At 34.7% G+C, this 19,717-nt stretch overlaps 1 protein-coding gene and 1 long non-coding RNA gene across 3 annotated transcripts; both read right to left on the reverse strand.

The window, feature by feature from the left end:
• LOC142241794 (uncharacterized) lies at positions 1–732 on the reverse strand. Its single transcript, XR_012723812.1, has 3 exons — positions 618–732; positions 458–559; positions 1–385 (listed from the first exon to the last, which is right to left on the reverse strand). It is a non-coding gene; the product is annotated as an uncharacterized LOC142241794 (long non-coding RNA).
• Positions 733–2,713: 1,981 nt separating this feature from the next.
• Positions 2,714–17,911, reverse strand: Br140 (bromodomain-containing protein 140). Of its 2 annotated transcripts, XM_075308961.1 has the most exons (6): positions 16,528–17,911; positions 14,060–15,321; positions 13,579–13,988; positions 9,400–10,127; positions 8,126–9,110; positions 2,714–8,025 (listed from the first exon to the last, which is right to left on the reverse strand). In XM_075308961.1, exons 1-5 carry the CDS (start codon positions 17,633–17,635, stop codon positions 8,143–8,145), a joined length of 4,476 nt encoding a protein of 1,491 aa, XP_075165076.1. In that variant the 5' UTR covers positions 17,636–17,911; the 3' UTR covers positions 2,714–8,025; positions 8,126–8,142. The 2 variants fall into 2 exon arrangements, with proteins under 2 accessions (XP_075165076.1, XP_075165075.1); XM_075308960.1 differs by having other exon boundaries at positions 2,714–9,110.
• Between the last annotated feature and the right edge of the window lie 1,806 nt (positions 17,912–19,717).

A 19,717-nucleotide genomic window follows, 5' to 3' on the forward strand; every position in this document is an offset into this window, starting at 1 on the left:
TTAATTTCATTTAAATTTTATTTTGTTTTTATATTTGGTTTAAATACATTTAAATATTTGTATTAAAGATGTATATCTAAGTACAAATTAATGTCCTTAAAATGTTTTAGCGGTTGGGCGCACAAAATTTAATACACATCCTATTATGACTTTCAGTTGAAAGTGAAAGGTGTGTATATTTTAACAATTAAAATGCACAAAAATGGACCCGTATTACCAGTTTGTGTATATGACAAGTGATGAACTTCTTCTTAATGCTGAGTGCCCCGATACTGCGCTAGGCATTATGAAAAATAAATAACTTTTGAGTGTGCGGCCGAATCTGAATAATGGCCCCTTGTATCCATTTGGGTCCGTTGTACAATGTTGGCATATTTGATTATTGCTTAAAAATAAATCAAATAAGATTAGTTAGATTTTGGTGCACCCATGTTTATAAAAACAGTTCAGAACTTACCACTTTATTCACTGTGACATCTCTGTGAGGTTCTAAGTAGACAAACCATCCTGGAGATATATCATTAAATCCGATTGGAGTGTACATATGATTATTTGTGCCCTATAATACACCCAACATAAATGATCCACTTCAATATCATGACCTATATTTTACTTACGTCCATTAATTACAATCGGTCATCATCGAAATAATACTTTAGACTGCATTGTGGATGCAAATAAAATTTGCATCGGCTTAAAAATCGTCCATTATGATGTTTAATTTGAAAGAAAAAACATATCTTTGAGCACCAAATAATAACAAAAATTGAAGTGACATTTAAAAATATTTCAAATAGGATTCGATTGTGAATACTATATTTCAGTGATGATTACTAAATGACAGTTACGAAATTTATATAAAGTTGGTCGTGCCAACTGAATTCAAAACAAAAGCTTCACAATATATACATTTTGTTACTTCAACCATTTGTCTTGTATCACAAACGAAATTATATTGAAATGATTGCCAAATGATAGTAAGCATGAAGAAATAATTGCATTAAAGGAAATAGATAGACACAACTAATATATAGTTCTAAAAGTAGAATTTTCATTATCAGAACCGATTTCCAACCAAATTGTTCTCTGTGTGTATGGGGGCTATATATAATTATGGACTGATGTGGACCAATTTTTGCATGGTTATTAGAGACCATATACTAACACCATGTACCAAATTTCAGCCGGATCGGATGAAATTTGCTTCTCTTAGAGGCTCCGCAGGCCAAATCGGGGGATCGGTTTATATTTGGGGCTATATATAATTATTGACCGATGTGGACCAATTTTTGCATAGTTGTTAGAGACCATAGTCTTACACCATGTACCAAATTTCAGCCGGATCGGATGAAATTTGCTTCTCTTAGAGGCTCCGCAAGCCAAATCAGGGATCGTTTTATATTTGGGGCTATATATAATTATTGACCGATGTGGACCAAATTTTGCATAGTTGTTAGAGACCATATACTTACACCATGTACCAAATTTCAGCCGGATCGGATAAAATTTGCTTCTCTTAGAGGCTCCGCAAGCCAAATCTGGGGATTCGTTTATATGGGGGTTATACGTAAAAGTGGACCTATAAGGCCCATTTGCAATACCATCCGACCTAGGTTAGGTTAAAGTGGCAGCCCGATTAAGATTCAGGCTCACTTAGACTATTCAGTCCATTGTGATACCACATTAACTAAAAGTACCTATTACATATGGGCACTTCTAGTTTTAACCGTTGAATCTTCTCGATTATTTTCTTCTGTTGAACCAACCAGATTATTCCAAAAACATTAGCAGACTGCTTAAGTTAACGTTTTCCAGGTCCGCCAGTAATCTGAAGCTATATGCCCCTAAAATTTGCTTACGCCTTACACAAAATGCAGGACACTCACACAAGAGGTGTTTTATTGATTCCTTTTCCTCCGCATCATGACAGCCCATACAATAGTCATTATACTTCGCACCAATAGTTTTTGCAAAATCGCCTATCAGGCAGCGACCCGTTATAGCAGATATCAGGAGTGATATCTGGTGTCTCGAGAACACTAGCATGTCTAGTGTGCGGTTTAAGTTTAAATGGGGCCATATTTGCTTGGTGTCGTTACAACCCTTACAATTCTCCCATCGAACATTTGCCATCATGACAGCCTTCTCACGCAGTAAGAGCTTGCAGGTAGCCAGAGGCATACCAACAGATGCTAGTTCCCCTGGAATATGTAAGGTAGTTCCTAGCCTTGCTAGCTCATCTGCTTCACAGTTCCCCGGTATGTTCCTATGGCCAGGCACCCATATTAGGTGAATATTGTGCTGCTCAGCCATCTCATTGAGAGATTTGCGGCACTCGATGGCCGTTCATCACTAACAACTACTTGTGCCAAGTTTCAAGATGTGTTACAAACGGAATGACAAAGTTAATATACCCCCATCCTATGGTGGAGGGTATAAAAATCCTTAAAGGAGGTATAAAATCTTTGGATCCAAGTAAACTTTTTTGATTATAACATACTCACCTTCATCAGGGCCTCTGCCTGGATGTTTTAAACTATTTTGAGGAAGACGGACAAATGGAAGTTTACGAGCGACTTTAAAAATTATTTTACCGATAAATTTTCCGGGGACTCGACGAATTTCCCACCTAAATGTAATTTTAAAATGGTTGTGATAGACCTTTTATGACAAGAGTATTATTTTAGGAAATAAGTAATTTTACAAATACAAATTTCATTAACATTTAGGTTTTTGTTTTTATTTTAAGAGCATCTTGAATGGAAATATTACAATTAATAATTAAATTTAATTGATTTCTTATATTAACTCTTAGTTTCGTGGTGAGGGTTTGTTTGTATGACAATAGTTTTTTTTTTGTGTTTTAGATTCTAATCAATAAACAACTACTATTAATAAATTTTAAACACTATTTTCCACTTAAATAATACACAATAATAAAAAAATATTGTGTTCTTGGGAATGAGGCAAATGAAAACCAATAGAGCGGGACTCTTATATACCGTATAACATAACGAAAAACTATAACCTTATTCTGACTTACTCTGGCTTAAATCTAATTATAAGTAGTTTTGTAGTATTTTTTATAAATTTGTATTTTTTAAGAAAAAAAAAATAATTTTCTATAACTATAAATAACATAATCTTTAAATTATTGTAGTTAATATGAAATAAAAAATAATTATTCTAACGCAATATATTTAGTAATGGTTCATTTTTATACACATAAATAAATACAAAAATTAAATAAATTAAAAAGATAAATAATTTTGTATCTTTTCAATAATTTAATAAACTATAAATTTTTAGATGTGAGTTTTGACAATATAACATAATATCCATTCCAAATATTTTCAGATGACATCTGAATTATGAATATAGTTTTATTTTATAATAATTAACAAATATTTATAATCAATTTACAATGTTGCATCTGGGCAACCATTTTTGTTTCTGCTGTTATATTCACAGCTAATAACATTATTTGTCACGCCAAAATTTAAAAAACTTCAATTTATCAAAAACATTTAAAAATCTGAAAATATAAGAGAAAAATTTCATAGTACCATTTATGTTTTAATAGTATTTTGGAAATAGTGGTTTTGACAATATTCTATAGTAAGTTTACAATTAATAATTTCCATGCACTATCGGTGTTCTAAACAACAATGGGAAATAATAAAAAATAAATTGACTCATATATAGATTACAATACTTGTTATGAAGTATTTCTAAAAGAAAAATCTATTGTATACCACCCACAAAAAGAAAATTGTGAGCATCTCGACTAACAACATGAATGTCAGAGAATACCAATTAGAAAAATAAAAAAAAAACAAAACCCTGTTTTCAACTGCAATATTGATCCCAAACCAAATTTGTAATTTAAATAGATTTTATTTGTATTAAACGTGGTCGTCAAAATGATGACGCTCGATTTTATTCTCGATATAAAATATATTTTTGTAGATTATTAAATGATTAAGTTATACTGTTGTTTCATGTTAATCAAAGCTTAACTATATTTAAAAGAAACTAAATTTTGTTTCTTATTTTTGCTCACGATGTAATCTTCAAATAGGTCGTAGTCAAACTGACGTATATTTAATGACGTCATATAATTTCAAAATCAATTAAATTAAATAAATTTAACACTCAAACGAAAGTCAGTAATAGGAACAATAAACAGTTTTTATTTGCCATTTCAGCACAAATTTGATTAATACCATTAAGGGATTGTAATCGCAACCAAAAAGTGGACTATTCGATCTTTCAACTTTCCCAAAATCTGGAAAATTTGACTTTTCAATTTTTGAGCAGCGCTTAAGACGGTACGCAATTCAGCCATGTGTAATTATTGTGAATCGCGAATACTTTTATATATGTAAACATTTTATATTAAGAGGATTACATATGTACGTGAACTTTTAAAATAAATTATATCGTCTACGCATACACTAAAAAAAGTGAACCCTCTAGTGCACTAAGGCCAATCTAACTTTATTTTTGAGAAAGTTGAGTTAGCTTTAAAATTTTTTACCTACGTCAGTTCAATGAACTAAAAAAGGTTAAAACCATGTATTGACTTAAGTAGTGAGCATGAAACTAAATCGGGTTGCCACTTTAACCTATTTTTTTAGTATACTCCCCTTCCGATGTCTCTCCGATTTCTCTTTTTTTAAGGCGATTTGTCGATTTTGGCTAACATCAAAAGTCTATTAGGCGATTTGAAATGATATTCAAAAATATCAAAAGTTTAGTATTCGAATTTCACAAATGTCAACATCGATTATTTTGACAAAAAGTCAACTGGTGGAAAAGTCGATTTTTCGCCCATTTTTAGCTCATTTAGAGAACATTCCGATTGTAAAGGTGTTCTTCAATCTGAGCAAATTTTCTAAATATTTTAGAGTAAACACAACTAATATAAAGCTATTAGAATGTCTTTATGTATATAGTTATGTATTTATAAAATACAATATGTTTTCTTGCTATTTTTTACATTAAGTATGTTGTCGCATAACATTACATATAAGAAATCTTTAATAACCAAAAGGTCTCTTTCCTGTAAATTTTCACAAAATGCCCGGAAAAATTATTTATTAGAAGCTCGAAAATGAGAGTCAAAACCACTCTTATTTAAGAACAGGAAATTTGTACCGAAAATAATTAGAGTGAATTTTATTCCGGACTCGAAAATAAGAACATGACCGTTTTTCACTTTTTTAGAAAACATTATACAATTTCAGATGTGTTGCTTTTCCAACGGCAAAATTGTTCAAATAACAGAAATACAAAAAGCTTAAAATACAAAAGTCAGTGTTTGCTATTAGATTTTTCTATTTATGAGTAAGTACATCACCAAGGAAAAAATGATTTATAAATTATCTTTTAGCAATACCAAAGTTGTTTATATTCAAAGGCATACATCGACAAAGAAGTGGTAAATTAAGCAAATCTGGAAATTCAAACAAAATCGATATTGGGGAATTCAACATAGTTTGGGTTGCACTTGCAGCCTAGTACTTCGGCCTCACTTAGGCAACTAACATTAATTAATTAAGTTGAAATTCCATTCCATTTTCCACAGTTCTGTAAAGCAAACAGCCATAAAAATTTGTTTACTATTTAATATAAGGCAGGCCACACACACTAGTGAATTGAATTTCAACTCACGCTTTTTATCTGTCTGTATGAAATTTGTCACAGAAATTTTTTTGACACAAGAATTTGGAAACAATTGGATTAGATTCAGATATAACCCTTATTTATATAACCAATATTCTTCATAATTTGCTCTAGGTATTACTTTATGGCACTCCTCCCAAAATTGTGGATCTATTTATCGGTTATGATTTAGATATTGCTCCAATGTATGGGAACAGCCAGGGTTACTGTTGAGAATTTCTAGAAAGTGGCACAAAAATTGTCAAAAACCATAAGAAGTGTCACACTCATTTTAAAAAAGTAGCACACTTTTTCATAAAGAAAATTCAACAGTTTTATCAGTACATTAGTAGGGAAATAACTTTATTTTAACTGGTCCAAAAAAACGGCTTATCTTCTATAGACATTTTTCCATGCATACTTTTAGGCGGTAAAATACACACTGATAACATTTTGGTAAAAAAAAATCCTTACAAATGCAATATCCGTTTCGTGAACTCGATTATTTGTTGAGAATCCAATCATATCTGTACTCTTAACGCTATTTGCGATCGAAATGTGTAAAATACATTACAGTACAAACGAATGTAATTAAAAGTGGCCCAAAAAAGAAAAAAGTATAACACAATAAAAAGGTGGCACAAAAGTGTCGACGCTTGAAAACAGGTAACGCTTGCAAAAGCCTATTTTATTTAATTTGAACCATCAATTTACCCAAATTATCCTTATTTATCGATCTTCTTCAAATTTGGCTTTATCTTGAATCCGACAAGGAAATTCTCTATGGTATAATTTGAATATGAATTACATGTATTTTTTGGAGCTCTTCTTAACCCCTTAACCCTTTGACACTGCAGAGGATATTCGAACAGCACCAAACTCTTACTCCCCACTTAGATTCTATTTATTTCTCGATGTTATTTTAGAGTCTGCAATCCAAATAGGCTATAAATATTTCCATGTGCATTTTTATAAAACTCCTTTAAAAATAAACGAAAAATACCCAATTTTGAGACCATTTTTGTCCTGTACGTCTCTAGAAAATTGGCATTCATACAAAAACTCTAGCTTTTATCATTTCTTACTCTTTTTTTGCTATATTTGCTCACACTTCGACAGATGTTATAGGTCAAATACCGATTATTTTGTCATAATTCATGCAAATCAAGTTTTCAGAAAAATCTCATATAGTTTTTTTTTATCAAATATAGGCCCTCAAAAAGAACAACATTAACATTTTTAGTACTAGTTTTAATTCGGTAGTCAAAGGGTTAAACTGGCAAAGTATCACTCATATCGATTCAGATTTCGATATAGCTCCCAAATAGGAATATATTTCAAAAAAATTGGCCTCATTACCTTCATATAAAATAAATAAAGATGAAGGAGTGCTGTAATATTCATTTGTGTTTTTCTCGATTTATTGGTAGTCGAGCCTTTGCAAAATGAAAGTTTTGCATGAGATTTACGTAAAATGTTAGTGCATGAAATCTAATACAAAAACTAAACCATTTTCTATTAGTGGATGGCTCTAAGGAACAACAAAATCGAGGTTTCAATAATTACTGTGTATCATTTATTTTACAAAATATCTTAACGCCTAAAACTAAAGGTATATATACTTTACTTAAATTGTTACTAAAAAATAATAATTAAACATAATACATGGTATATAAAAAATATATGTATTTTTTACTGTATATTAAAGAAAAACACACCAGAAACGTAATGAATTTTGGAATAACAAAAATGTTTGCCAAACTTAACTTTGTCAATACAAAAAGAAGTACTCAAATTAAATTTGAGGATTTGAGGATAGAATTTTAATCGAAAGTATTCTATAGATATGTACACATATTTCGGAAATCCAAAATGTTCTTAAATAGAAAATAAAAAGGTTTGCTTTTAACCAAATGTTTTACAGAAAAATAAGTCAAATTATAAGTTAAATAGGTTGGAATCAATCAATACAATGGAGGGTAGACATAATTATTGAAAATATTTCAAAATTTTGATTCATTATGTGATAAGCGCTATTTTCAATAATCCACAATGGTAATTTCGCTTCTAAGTTTTTTTGTTTTCTCTGACATCAAGGAAATTTTTCATGTTTAACTAATCGAGAGCTCTTTTCAATAACAACTAATGATCGGCCAGATATAAGGGTTTGACAATAGATCGATCACTTAGTACTAATCTAGGAAAATCCCCAAAAGAGATTTATCACCCCATTAAAATGCCTTAGAACTAATCAAGGGCTTGGGGCAGGGACATTCGTGTAAAACAAGTAACAATCAAAAAGGACCCAGGGTCGGTAAATAAACAAACCAGATTCTATAAATTGACATTAATCTGAACCTGTAAGAGAACAATTCAAATTCAATTGTTATTATCGATAATAAGATGAAGAGCACAGCGGTAAATAAGATCATCAATGAGGCAATTGTAGAATAGTTACTTCTCTTTCTTTAATTTTCACATAATGGGGTCTGGTCCTTGCCCTTCCAAATCGGATACTTGACTTTGGTAATGCAGGGCATCTTGGTAGGCCTTCTTGACCGCTTTACGCTCGGTGGGTTTGCGTGATTCCACAAGCTTTTGCTGATCGAGTTCTTTGTCAATGCCCAGAATGTCGAGTTTATTTGCGGGCAGCCATTGCCAGGTGCGTTTAGCATCGAAAAAGAGTACCAAAAATACCTCCATATCACTGGGATAGTTTTTACGTAGGGCCAAAACATCCGTAGGAGGAGCAGGCAATGGCACGCCATTGTATACGAAACCTTTGGGTGTTTTCGGATCTAAAATAAGGGCAGGATACCAAGGATAACCGCGACATTTGGCCCAGACCAACTGTAAAGGTTCAAGTGGAGGCTTTAGTAAATTGTCGGTGATGCTGTTTGAATTGGCCAAGTCTAAAGCAGCAGTCGCCGCTACTGCCGAGTTTATGTGATTTGATTTTGATCTGCTCGAACTACTATTATTTGTTACCGGTGCTGAAGCCGCCGCCGCTGCTGCTGCAGCTGCCGCATGTTGTGCCTTACGTGTTTTTATAGTATTTACATTATTCGGCGTTGGGGTGGCGGTGCGTGTTGTGGCCTTATTAGAATTTGAGCGTGTAGCTGTTTTAGGGGGCACCACATTGGTCGCTGCTTGCACTGAAGGAGATGGAGCGGTTTTTTTCTTCGGTCGACCAGCATTTCGATGTCGTTTATCAAGTGGAGTTGGTGTTCTTCTCGTCATACTTCTTGTCTGTGTGTCTGAATCGTGGCCAACTTGTGCTGCTTTAGCACTAGCCGTTGCTGCATCAGTATCACTATCACCACTACAACTCATAGCTTCGCCATTGGCTCCATCCCCTACTGTTGTACTATCATGCATCTCCGCATCGGGTCTGTCGCGGGTGGCATTATCATCGCCCCCATCAATAGTTTTCCGTTTTTCGTCTATAAGTAAATGTGATATGAAGCTTATCAAAAGCGTGTCATGGAGCGGAAAAAAAGATTTATTCGCAAACTCTCTTCTCAAAATGTCTCATGACAAAAGAATTTAATATTATGCTACTGTTTCATCTATTGATAAAAAATTTACCTTTTATCACTTGAGACATGATTTAAGTTTGGATTATGTACCTGATAATGCGTTTCATGAAGCGCCACATGTTGTGATCGCTATTGTTTTTTCGATCAAAAATGTGGCGCTTTGTGATGATACACTTCATGGAGCACTTCTTACCTTCATCATCATCATCAGCATCCTCCTCCTCTTCATCATCGTCCTCCTCGTCATCATCGTCGTCACTAGAATCATAATCGGAACCGGACCCACTGGCAGTTATACCCGAACAGCTGCTGCATGGACTCCCTGAAATATCACTCATATCATCGTCGTCACTATCGCTGGCATCGCGTTCGTTGTTAGTCCGATAAACACGAAATGTATCCGGTATATGCTGATAACTGCCTAAATTTGTAGTCGCCGGTAAGGATAGGGTCGGTGCAGTGGCAGTTAGTGACGTAGCTGTTTGCTGCTGGGCGGATTGTGCTAAAGCTGTGGATGTCGTTAGCAATCCCGATGTCATTGTCCGATTTGGAGACTTTTTCGGTGAGACTGATCCGCTGCTTCTCATTTCGTTTAATCTTTTGTGTCTAGCATTACGTTTCGGAGATTTCACTGCTAATGATGAGGATACCTGATTCAAACTTGCCGACAGTGGAGATAATTGATTAAGTCCGCCGCTCAGTTTATTGCTTATCGATAAGGCAGATGATATAAGTGATGGGGTTGCATTTGCTGATGGCGATGCATTGTTCACACCCGTGATAAGAGAGCCAAGAGTAGCAACATGCGTTGCATTTGAGATAATGTTGTGATTCTCTTCTTTAACCGGCGTCACAGTATTCGCTGTATCCGTGGGTCGTTTTAGAGCGGCCTGCGCTTTTCGTGTAAACAGCACCGCAGTTCTGCAATAGAACGTGCGTTAGATATACAAAACAATTGTTCATATAAAAAAGTATAACGAATATAATGACAATGATGATGAATGGTAAGCAGAGCAGCCTAATCGAAGCTTTTTATTCTAAATTCCCTAAAAACAACATTTTTCTATGTACTAAATAGTGAAGGTAAGAGGATAATGCAAATCCATCATCGTTTCCCAAAAATTATCACTTTTAGATGATAGAACCACACAGATATTTCTCCAGTCACATGCTTTTCCCTAAAAAACGTGAAAACTGCAGTTCCAAATATATCAATCTTTAAAAACGACATGGCTAGAAATGGTAGCACTTTTTACTGGTACCATCTATGTGAGAGAAGCATCGCTATATTCATGAATTTCTAACAAAATATCTCATGTGAATGGAAGACCATTAAATCTATATAGAGTAAATTTAGAATGTACCAGGGTCATCTTTTATCTTTCTTCATATCGTCCCTATAATCTATATAATTAACTCACAACTCTAATACCTTTAAGAGGTCACTATACAGATTTCTTCTCAATAATTTTGTATCTTGCACACTTTGATTGTTCAATTTTTAATTTATTCTAAATTATAAAAATGTTTTTTTTTTTTTTTTATTTTTAATTATTAATTATTTTATGAATTATGAATTATTTTAAAATAAATTAAAAATTAAATTTAAATTGTAAATGCCTTTTCTCATGCTAACTTAATGATATTGTCTACAAAAGGATATACTTTACATTCAGATTAAAAAACACAAATAATATGGTACAATGTTCAGAACATTAACTATAAGATATCACAAACGTCATATTTTGAGGGACAAAAATAATCAAATAGCCATTTTACTTTCAGACTTTCAAAATCTTCGTAATTGATACAATCGCCATTTCTTTTTGTCAAACGTCGACCAGGATTTCTGTAGTTTTCACATATTGAATATACCACAATAGGTGGGTCAATAACATTAATAAAGTGAACTGCTCATATATTCGAACAGACGTGCAGAAATGATCGATATTAGTCATCTTTCCAATATATATGGCGTGCTTAAATAATCCAACACAATGCGTCGTTTATACACGAAGGGTTCAATAATCGATAATACCGGCCACTAAACGATGTCTTGATCTCAAACGTCAACTAATCGCTTTTTGATGAATTAAAATCCTCTTTTTATATATTTTTTATTTATTTTATTTCCATTTATTTAAGCAATTCAAAGTGTCAAAGCGGCCGACTTAACGAATTACGAAAACCTTCTCTACTGTTTAGACCAAGATCGACTAATCCTATTTAGAAGTTTGCCAAAATCGCCTAATCGATTTTCGAAATTAGTTAAAATTGACTAAGCTACTTTCGATGCCGTAATAACATCATGACCCAAGCTTTAGTCGTGATTGACGTTGGAAATAACTTGTCAAACTGAAGATGAGTTTTCATAAATAAAAAAAGTAAAATCGCGTTCACTCTAACGAACATGCATTCACACCAACGATTTTAATCACGATCATTATTTTAATGACCCTCACTATTGCAAACACGCTCACGATGTCAATCACCACAATAATCGTGTTAAATTTTGATATCTGCATTTATTAGAAATACAACATCTTTGGTGTCGAAAACTGGCCTAAGTGTACCCGTAAAGTAGGAAGCCACCATATCGATAAGATATTAAGACATTTTATTACAAGTCGGGCCAAATTATGCAGGTACAAATGTCAATGTCACAAAGGGAGCTAAATAGAAAATGCTGTCCATCATTTCCATCTCTGCGAGTAACATATTTTTCTCCAGCAAATTGCTTGAAGTACTAAAAAAACCCACCCATAACATCACCAACATTTGCAACTTTAACAAAAATTGAATTTACACAATAAAATGTAAAGTAAAATATATTTATATTAATTATTTATTGTTCAAATTCATATTCATGAGTAGTTAATTGAAGTTGAAAACTTTTTTAATTAAAAAATTAATTGTTACAATTAACTTTTTAATCAAACTAGACACATTAAGACAATTAAGTCAATAATAGAAAATTGTTAATTAAAAAATTAATTGACACAATTATGTTTTTAATCAAACTTGGAAAACTAAGCCAGTTAAAGAAATGATTGTATTTTTTAATATTTTAATTTAATTAATTAAAAAACTAAGCGATGTAATTAAAACACACAAAGTCAGTTAAGACGATGAGTATTGAAATCGACATCAATTACATTTTTAATTGTATCAATTAAAAGATTAATTGAAACTTTCTAATGAAATCAATTAATTTCTTAATCAAATATTTTTATTTCCGATTAAAACAGTGATTGATACTATCATTTTCGTGATTGAATAAGTTTTTTTTTTTGTGTACACCCGTGGGTAGAATCAATCTTGACATACAGAGGGTTTGAAAATGGTTAATTTTAACAAAAATTTCGGATGGGGGATTTATTAGTGCCATAAGCTATAAAATATTAAATTCAGGGGCTGAAATACAAGCGATTTCCATTCGCCAAATTTTTTGCGAATTCGGATGCCCAGAGCACGCCAAAAAGTCAAATAGCAAAATTTCTGCGAATGCGTTTCAAATTGAAAATTGTAGAATCTGTAGTATACACAGACCCCTGAAAATGTGGTGCCAATTAATCTGAATGCGATTACAAGATTTATTGACACTCTTAAAACGTGGCACCTGCCATTAGCGCTTTCATACTTAGGTTGGTTTAAAACAGGGTATAGTGGAATATACACACATCTTTTCAACGTGGACTTAATTATTTTTATCCCTCCAGAAAAATGTCAATAGATCTTTTAAGCATCTTAAACACAAACATCGTGACACATTTTTAGTTATCAATTGCAGTACAAATAAAAGCTGAGCTGCAAATCCAAAAATGTACTAGTAATATGGATGCCGTTTCTTGAAATTCAAACTATTGGTATATGTGTCACCAACCATCATAATTGAGAGTGAGTGGATTGATAAAATGGTTATATCTTGTTCTAATAACTGTGAAACATGATTCATATCAAAGAATTAACATTAAATTTGTATACCTCAACGAGGGTCCCCCCACATACATTACAAGGCGAATTCACATAAAAGAATTAAAATCCGTTAGAGATGCAATTAAATAAAGAAATATTCATAAGAACAATTAAAAAATATCCGAAAATTTAGTTTATAATCTTTTGGGAAAAAATCATAAAAAAGAGAACATCATAAATAAAATTGCTCCAAGCCATTAAAATGAATCAATTTGAGGATGCAACTAACTCAAAGCTAATAATACAAATACTCAAGTTACTATCGGCAATGTCTACTATATATACCACAATCTCTAAATGCACGGATTAAGATAGCCCTATGTTGCTATGTCTACATCAAGAGCAATAAGCATAATGAAATATGAAAACCATGCGAGGACAAAACGACACAACTCACCTTCTATTGACGCCGACTGGTGAAGCACTGCTATTGAGACTTTTTACGGGGCTACAAGGCGGTGTATTTTGGGTTGTATTGTTACTAGTACCCTTTGACTCATCCCCCATTATTTCATCTTCATCTTCGGTATGGTTGTGATCTTGCTCTTCATCTTCCTCACTGAGATTGTGTCGTTGGTGATGGTGATGATTTTGTCTTGAAGTATGTATAGATCTTGCAGAGGGTTTTCGAACCCTTTTGGGCGTATGGTCGTCTTTGATTTTTTGCGAATTTGTTTGCGAAGGATGATGCTGCGGAGGATTTGGTTTAATAGGAGGAGGGGTATCAACATCCATATCCTCAACATTATGATTTTCCTCCATTTCGTCGTCATCTTCGGTCTGAGAGTTTGTCGAGGCATTAAAGCGCTAAAATAAAAAATACGTTATAATCAATTGGTATGGGTATACGCGGAATCCTTAGGCTTCCAAATACTTACAGCCGCTAATCGTGCTTTCTGAATAGATTTACGCATACGAGATATCTCCAAACGAATTTGCTTGATTTTCTTTGTGCGGTACGTGGGGTTTTTCAAAACCTGAGATTTGTCGGCCAAAATTAATAATTTCTGAACTATGGCTTCACAGGGTGTGCACGACAAAAGATAGCGTAATTCCTGTTCCACCTCCTCTTCAACATGGTCGGTAGAATCAACTTGACTGGTATCCAGCAGCCCTTCTCGCGCCAGTACATCCCGTACTTCCTGAAATAGTGGTGCTGCTTGATCTCGCATCCGTATTCCAGCTCGATAGAATACGGTATCTTTATTATTGTACGCCAAACAATTCTGGATCATTAGATCAAAGTCACTTTGTAGTTGATCCAGACTTGTGTACTGTCTATTGTCAAGCTTAGCTCTCATCGTACCCAAATCCATTGGTTGGTTTACAATATCTAAATAATCTGGAACCTCAGTTGTGTCTACGGGTTCACGGAAAATCTCGGAAGTGTCACGAGCCTCCAAGGCTTCCAATAGTTTTCTCAACACCGTTTCCAGTGGATCCAACTGCATGGAAATAACCTGTTCGCAAATCTTAACGTATGCCGCTTTAAGCTTTTCCCTTTTCCGTACCAATTCACATAGTAGGCGAGCTCTTTCCAAATCCTGACGTAGACATTGCCAATATTTTAGCTGGCGATACAATTCCGATGTATCCGGGGAACCTTCGATGCCATTACGCTGTATAACACCATGATGACTACCCTGCGATTGTAACCTTCTCAATAAGGGTACTCCGTTGCGGTATTTACGCTTCATTGTCCAATATGCTACCAGACGATCAAGAAACTCTTTCTTCTTTTGCATATGAACCATACTGGAAATTTCTTGAATGCGATCTGGCGGTATTGTGGGTATCAATACCACAGGCGCCGACGAACGCTTTTTGGCCAGAGCTTTACGAGCCTCTTTCATTTTATGACGAGCATCTTCAAAGTCTTTAAGGTTCAATTTGGCTTTTGCATTATCTGGTGTATGCGCATGGCAAAAGGCAAACTTTTGTACATGTGCCGAGGAGTCATTGTGTCCCGCACTCTCGTTCACGTCCATAGTCATGTAGAGACCAGCCTGTTGTGCACAAGTAACATGGAAAGCGGCATAACAGCTGTTTCGATGACATTGTATACACGCTCCTAAACCTTTTTCTTTGCAAACGTAGCATGTTAGTCGCCATCGGGCAGCAGGGATTGTTTCAATGGAATCTGTAAAGGTAACGTCAGTTAATTCGAAATATATATGTCGTCTGTCCTTTGGCAATTTAGTAGGTATAAAAAACATTGTGTCACCCAAATTCGGACTAAACGGATCTTATATTTATTAAAATATGTTATATACCATTCTCACTAGGCTCGAAATCTACAAAATGTGGTTTTCAAATCCCTTTTTATAAGGCAAATGACTTGAAATATCGTTAAAGTGGATTTTAAAGGAGTAATGTGAATGAGATATTACAGATCCTATCAAAATATGAACAGATACAAAAACATATGTATGGTATTCATTACAAGATTTTAATAAATAATCTGCCTTCTAGAATTTTAAGAAGTAATGATGCCAAAAAATTAAAATTGTAGTTTCACCCATATGGGGTATATATTAAAGCAATTATAAATTGCCAAAACTTTGTGTGGACTGAATCTTAAATAATACCATGGATGTTCACAGTTCCTCGCAATTGATTACATGAACACTTGGATCTCTCTGGCTATTGTTTCTATAGAGACAAAATGGTAGAAATCGATTTTTTCTTGGGTCTCGCTTATGAACATCAGAATCCACACATTTTTGATGTAAGGAAAATGTGTGGCAAAGTTTCAGGTGAATATCATATAGAAATTGCCACTTGCATCAGCCTAAAAGAATACGACCCGCGGCTATACACGTCAATAATGAATCTGCTCTCAAGTCATTGGCCATAGATCGAGAGCTTTCACGATTACAGATTAGCTCTAGACCGCTTTACCCCTTAACCGCTTAAGCTAAGCTAGGTTCCAGCAAATGAATTAACTTGGAATCGATCTTTCTGATAAAAATCTACTATGCATGTAGCCAACGTTGCGCTAATATTTTTCTCATGGAATACACAAGCTCACATAGCTTGGAAAACGTAAAAATCTAATTGGGCAATAGACGGAAATGAAGCAATTTGGCTTTAAAACTTCTAAATGCTTTCAATGTACAAGGACAAGGCGCTAGCATATAGCGTTAGTACAAAAAGCTCGTAAATATTGGGATGACAAAACATCGTATGGAAGTCGTTAAAAATCTTTCTCTGTTCCAAAACAAATCTAAGCAATTGTGTTATTTATCTATCAAAAAATGATCAAAATTAATGCTGAATATTTCAACTTTGCATTATCAGCTAAAATTAACTTATGATATTGAAGTTAATTTTAGCTGGTACTCACCAATTGGTTCCAGAAAAACTGTGTTCGCAAAACGGACTTCAGGTATCCACAATGCACACACAACATGTGCCCATTGACCACGATCAGTTTGTTTGAAAGCTCCGCCCGTATTTGGACACAAAACACAATTTACTGGCGTACTCGGCGATTGAAGACAACGACGACACAGCCACTGGCCTTCTGGTATATATGGTACACCATAGCAATCTTGGTGTACGGCCAAATTACACATATCGCAGAAGAGAATCACGTTTGTGTTCTGGCATTCGCCATCCATACAAATACAGCATACAGCATCATCATCCACTTCATTGCCAGTGGCCGTGCCGTTAGCTGCTGCTTGGAAGTATGATTCTTTTTCAAGGCGATCCATTAACAGCTCCATTGTATCGATGTTGACGGCATTATGACCTGTCTTTTCACGTTCTTCATTCATCCACTCCAGCCAAGCTGAATCCTCTTCATCTACATCGTATTCTATTTCCCCATCCAATTCTTCAGCAGACTTTTCAATGAAGCGATAATATGCCAAAGGCCTAGGCGGAGCATCGGGTACATTGTAATTATCGATTTCTTGAAATCGGGCTTCGGGCACCTTCACTTTTGCCCAGGAGGCATTCTGTTCCAGTGGTGGTGCATCGGCATTTACAATACATCCCCGTTCTACTAGTTCTACATACTCATCCTCTTCTATAAATGGAAGAGGGTCATTAGTGCCTAGACGCACACTTTTGCCCTCTACATTGAATGTAACTCTCTGTTCCTCGTCATTGTATGACACCAAGGTTTCTGGGTTGATGGAATGCGTAGGGTCAGCATTGCCACCATTCTGTTCATCATCAGCTCCAGCAGTGCCTGTTGCACCCGCCCCACCACATTTTGGCGTTGAATGTGTTGCACCACGCGAACGCGCTTTCTTTCTGTTTGGCGTCATCACCGGTGTTAGTGGTTGCGGATTATCATGGTCGTAATTGAGCAGATGGTATTGCAGACCAATCACCGTTTTGTAGACGCGGTCGCATTTTGGAACGGGGCATGTGAAAGGTGGCTGTGACTGCTTCAGCTTCACACTTTTGATATATTCCAAAGCATCGAAATCAAGCCCCATTGCGTGGTAATGTGTGTGCCCGTAGTTGCTGCTACTTTTGTTGCACTTTTCTTGTTGTCGAAATTGCTGTGTATCCTTGGTGTATTAGCTTGTTTAGTATTGCAAGTTCTGCCCTCTTTTGCAATTATGTTAGAAAAGCATTTTGCTCTACTCAATGCTATTTTTCAATAGAACAACCACAAACTCCGTGTTAATTCACTTAATTTAAACTCCGTGTACAAAACAAATTTAAAGGCGTTCCATCGTCACCCCTCACAACACAACCGTCTCCCATATAATAGTAGCACATTGGTTGATCAGACGTATGCGGGGGACGAAGTAGGATTGGAGCGCTTTTTCTGTGACGGCGTAACACTAAATTACCGCCGTTTTTGTCTTCATTTCTTGATTTTTACGCCGCCGATAGTGAATCTAACGTTGTTGGAATTGGCGGTTCGTAGTATAATTGTGTAATTAGTGTGAACTTACGCAACGTAACGTATGTCCACACATTTCACAGTTTGATTTCATCCCTACCATTAAAGCCGGTAAGCAACTCTTGCGAAATCTTCGGTAGCAAATATTTATTTAACAGCTTATTTCTAATATCCGAAATCTACTCTTCGTTCGCATACAAAACGAAAATCAACTGATTTGGGTTTCTCTAAGCTCTATCTAAACGACAAGTGAGACGAAAATCAATGCGAACGAAAACGTAACGTTACCACTAAAATTGAGTTTCTCTAACTCCATTCTCTAACTAACTAGCCGCCTTGCTAGACCGAATTGAAATACCATTTAAATCATCCCAATAAACTCAAACGTTTGAAAAATTGAAAAATTAATAAACAGCTACTTGGAACACAGGAAATTTATCGTCCAAATCCGCGAAGAATCTTCGGTTCAGGGCTATGTTAAAAGTGGTGTCCCTCAAGGCAGTGTATTGGCTCCGTTCCTTTTTAATATGTTCCTGCATGACTTTCCACACACCACCGAGAATTCGCAAGCAATTCTTTACGCAGATGACTCTTTAATCTACGCCCACAGCAAATCTCCTTCAGAGGCGCTTCAATATACTTCTGAACATCTGGAATTAATTAATGAATTTTATAAAAAATGGGGAATTAAAATCAATGCAGGAAAATCGGAAGCAATATGTATTAGAAATGCTGCTAGGACTGTTGTTCCCGAAAGTAAAAGTCTCACAATGTCTCTTGAGGGCATAGAAGTTCCAGTTAACACGAGTATTACATATCTAGGGGTGAGATTTTATAATTTGCTAAAATTCAATATTCATGCAAGATTTACACTGAAAAAGGCAAAACGAATAGCTGCGACGTTTTCCTCTATTTTCAATACTTACCATACTTACCGCAAAATACCAAGCTGTTACTGTATAAAGGTAAGTACTATGTTCGCTTTTCGCGTTGAAATTTTCGTGGTTACTTTATTAAAACAGTTCAATATAAAGCAGACAAATTAACTCAATTGATACGTAGTTTCTTGTTCCTCTAGATTTCGGCAAGACTTTACAGGAATAAGTTTGTTTTCATTTATAATTTTGGTTATTTAAGGAAAAGTAATCGCGAAAATAAAGTGGTTTTCAACTCGAAAACCGAACATAGTACCTACCCTAAGGTCACAATAAGATCTGTATTGGTTTACGGCTTTCCAATTTGGTTCACCATCTCACCAACAGTTGCAAAAGAGTGTGAGATATTCGAAAGAAAAATAATAAGGAAATGTATCAAAAAGCACTATATAAGTAGAAATAAGAAATATTCCAACACTTACATTTACGACACTGCTGGAACTCAGTCCATATGCAACCATGCCATGAAACTTCAAAAAATGTTCATCGACAAGTTACCCAATCACGAAAATGATTTGCTGAAGGAAATCTATGAGATTGAAAAAGACACAAACTGGTCCGAAACAGTTTACCTCTCTCCAGTTGGTATTATCCATGCCAACATTGACAATGGTCCAGCCCAAAACCTGCCACAATTTTACGCTGTTAAGGTGAGTACTATGTTCGGTTTTTTCACCAAAACACTAAATTAAAAGTACAAATATATTTATGAAGACGATTATATTTTGATC

This window comes from Haematobia irritans, chromosome 5, assembly GCF_050003625.1.
Source record: "Haematobia irritans isolate KBUSLIRL chromosome 5, ASM5000362v1, whole genome shotgun sequence".
NCBI classification, from domain to species: Eukaryota; Metazoa; Arthropoda; class Insecta; order Diptera; family Muscidae; genus Haematobia; species Haematobia irritans.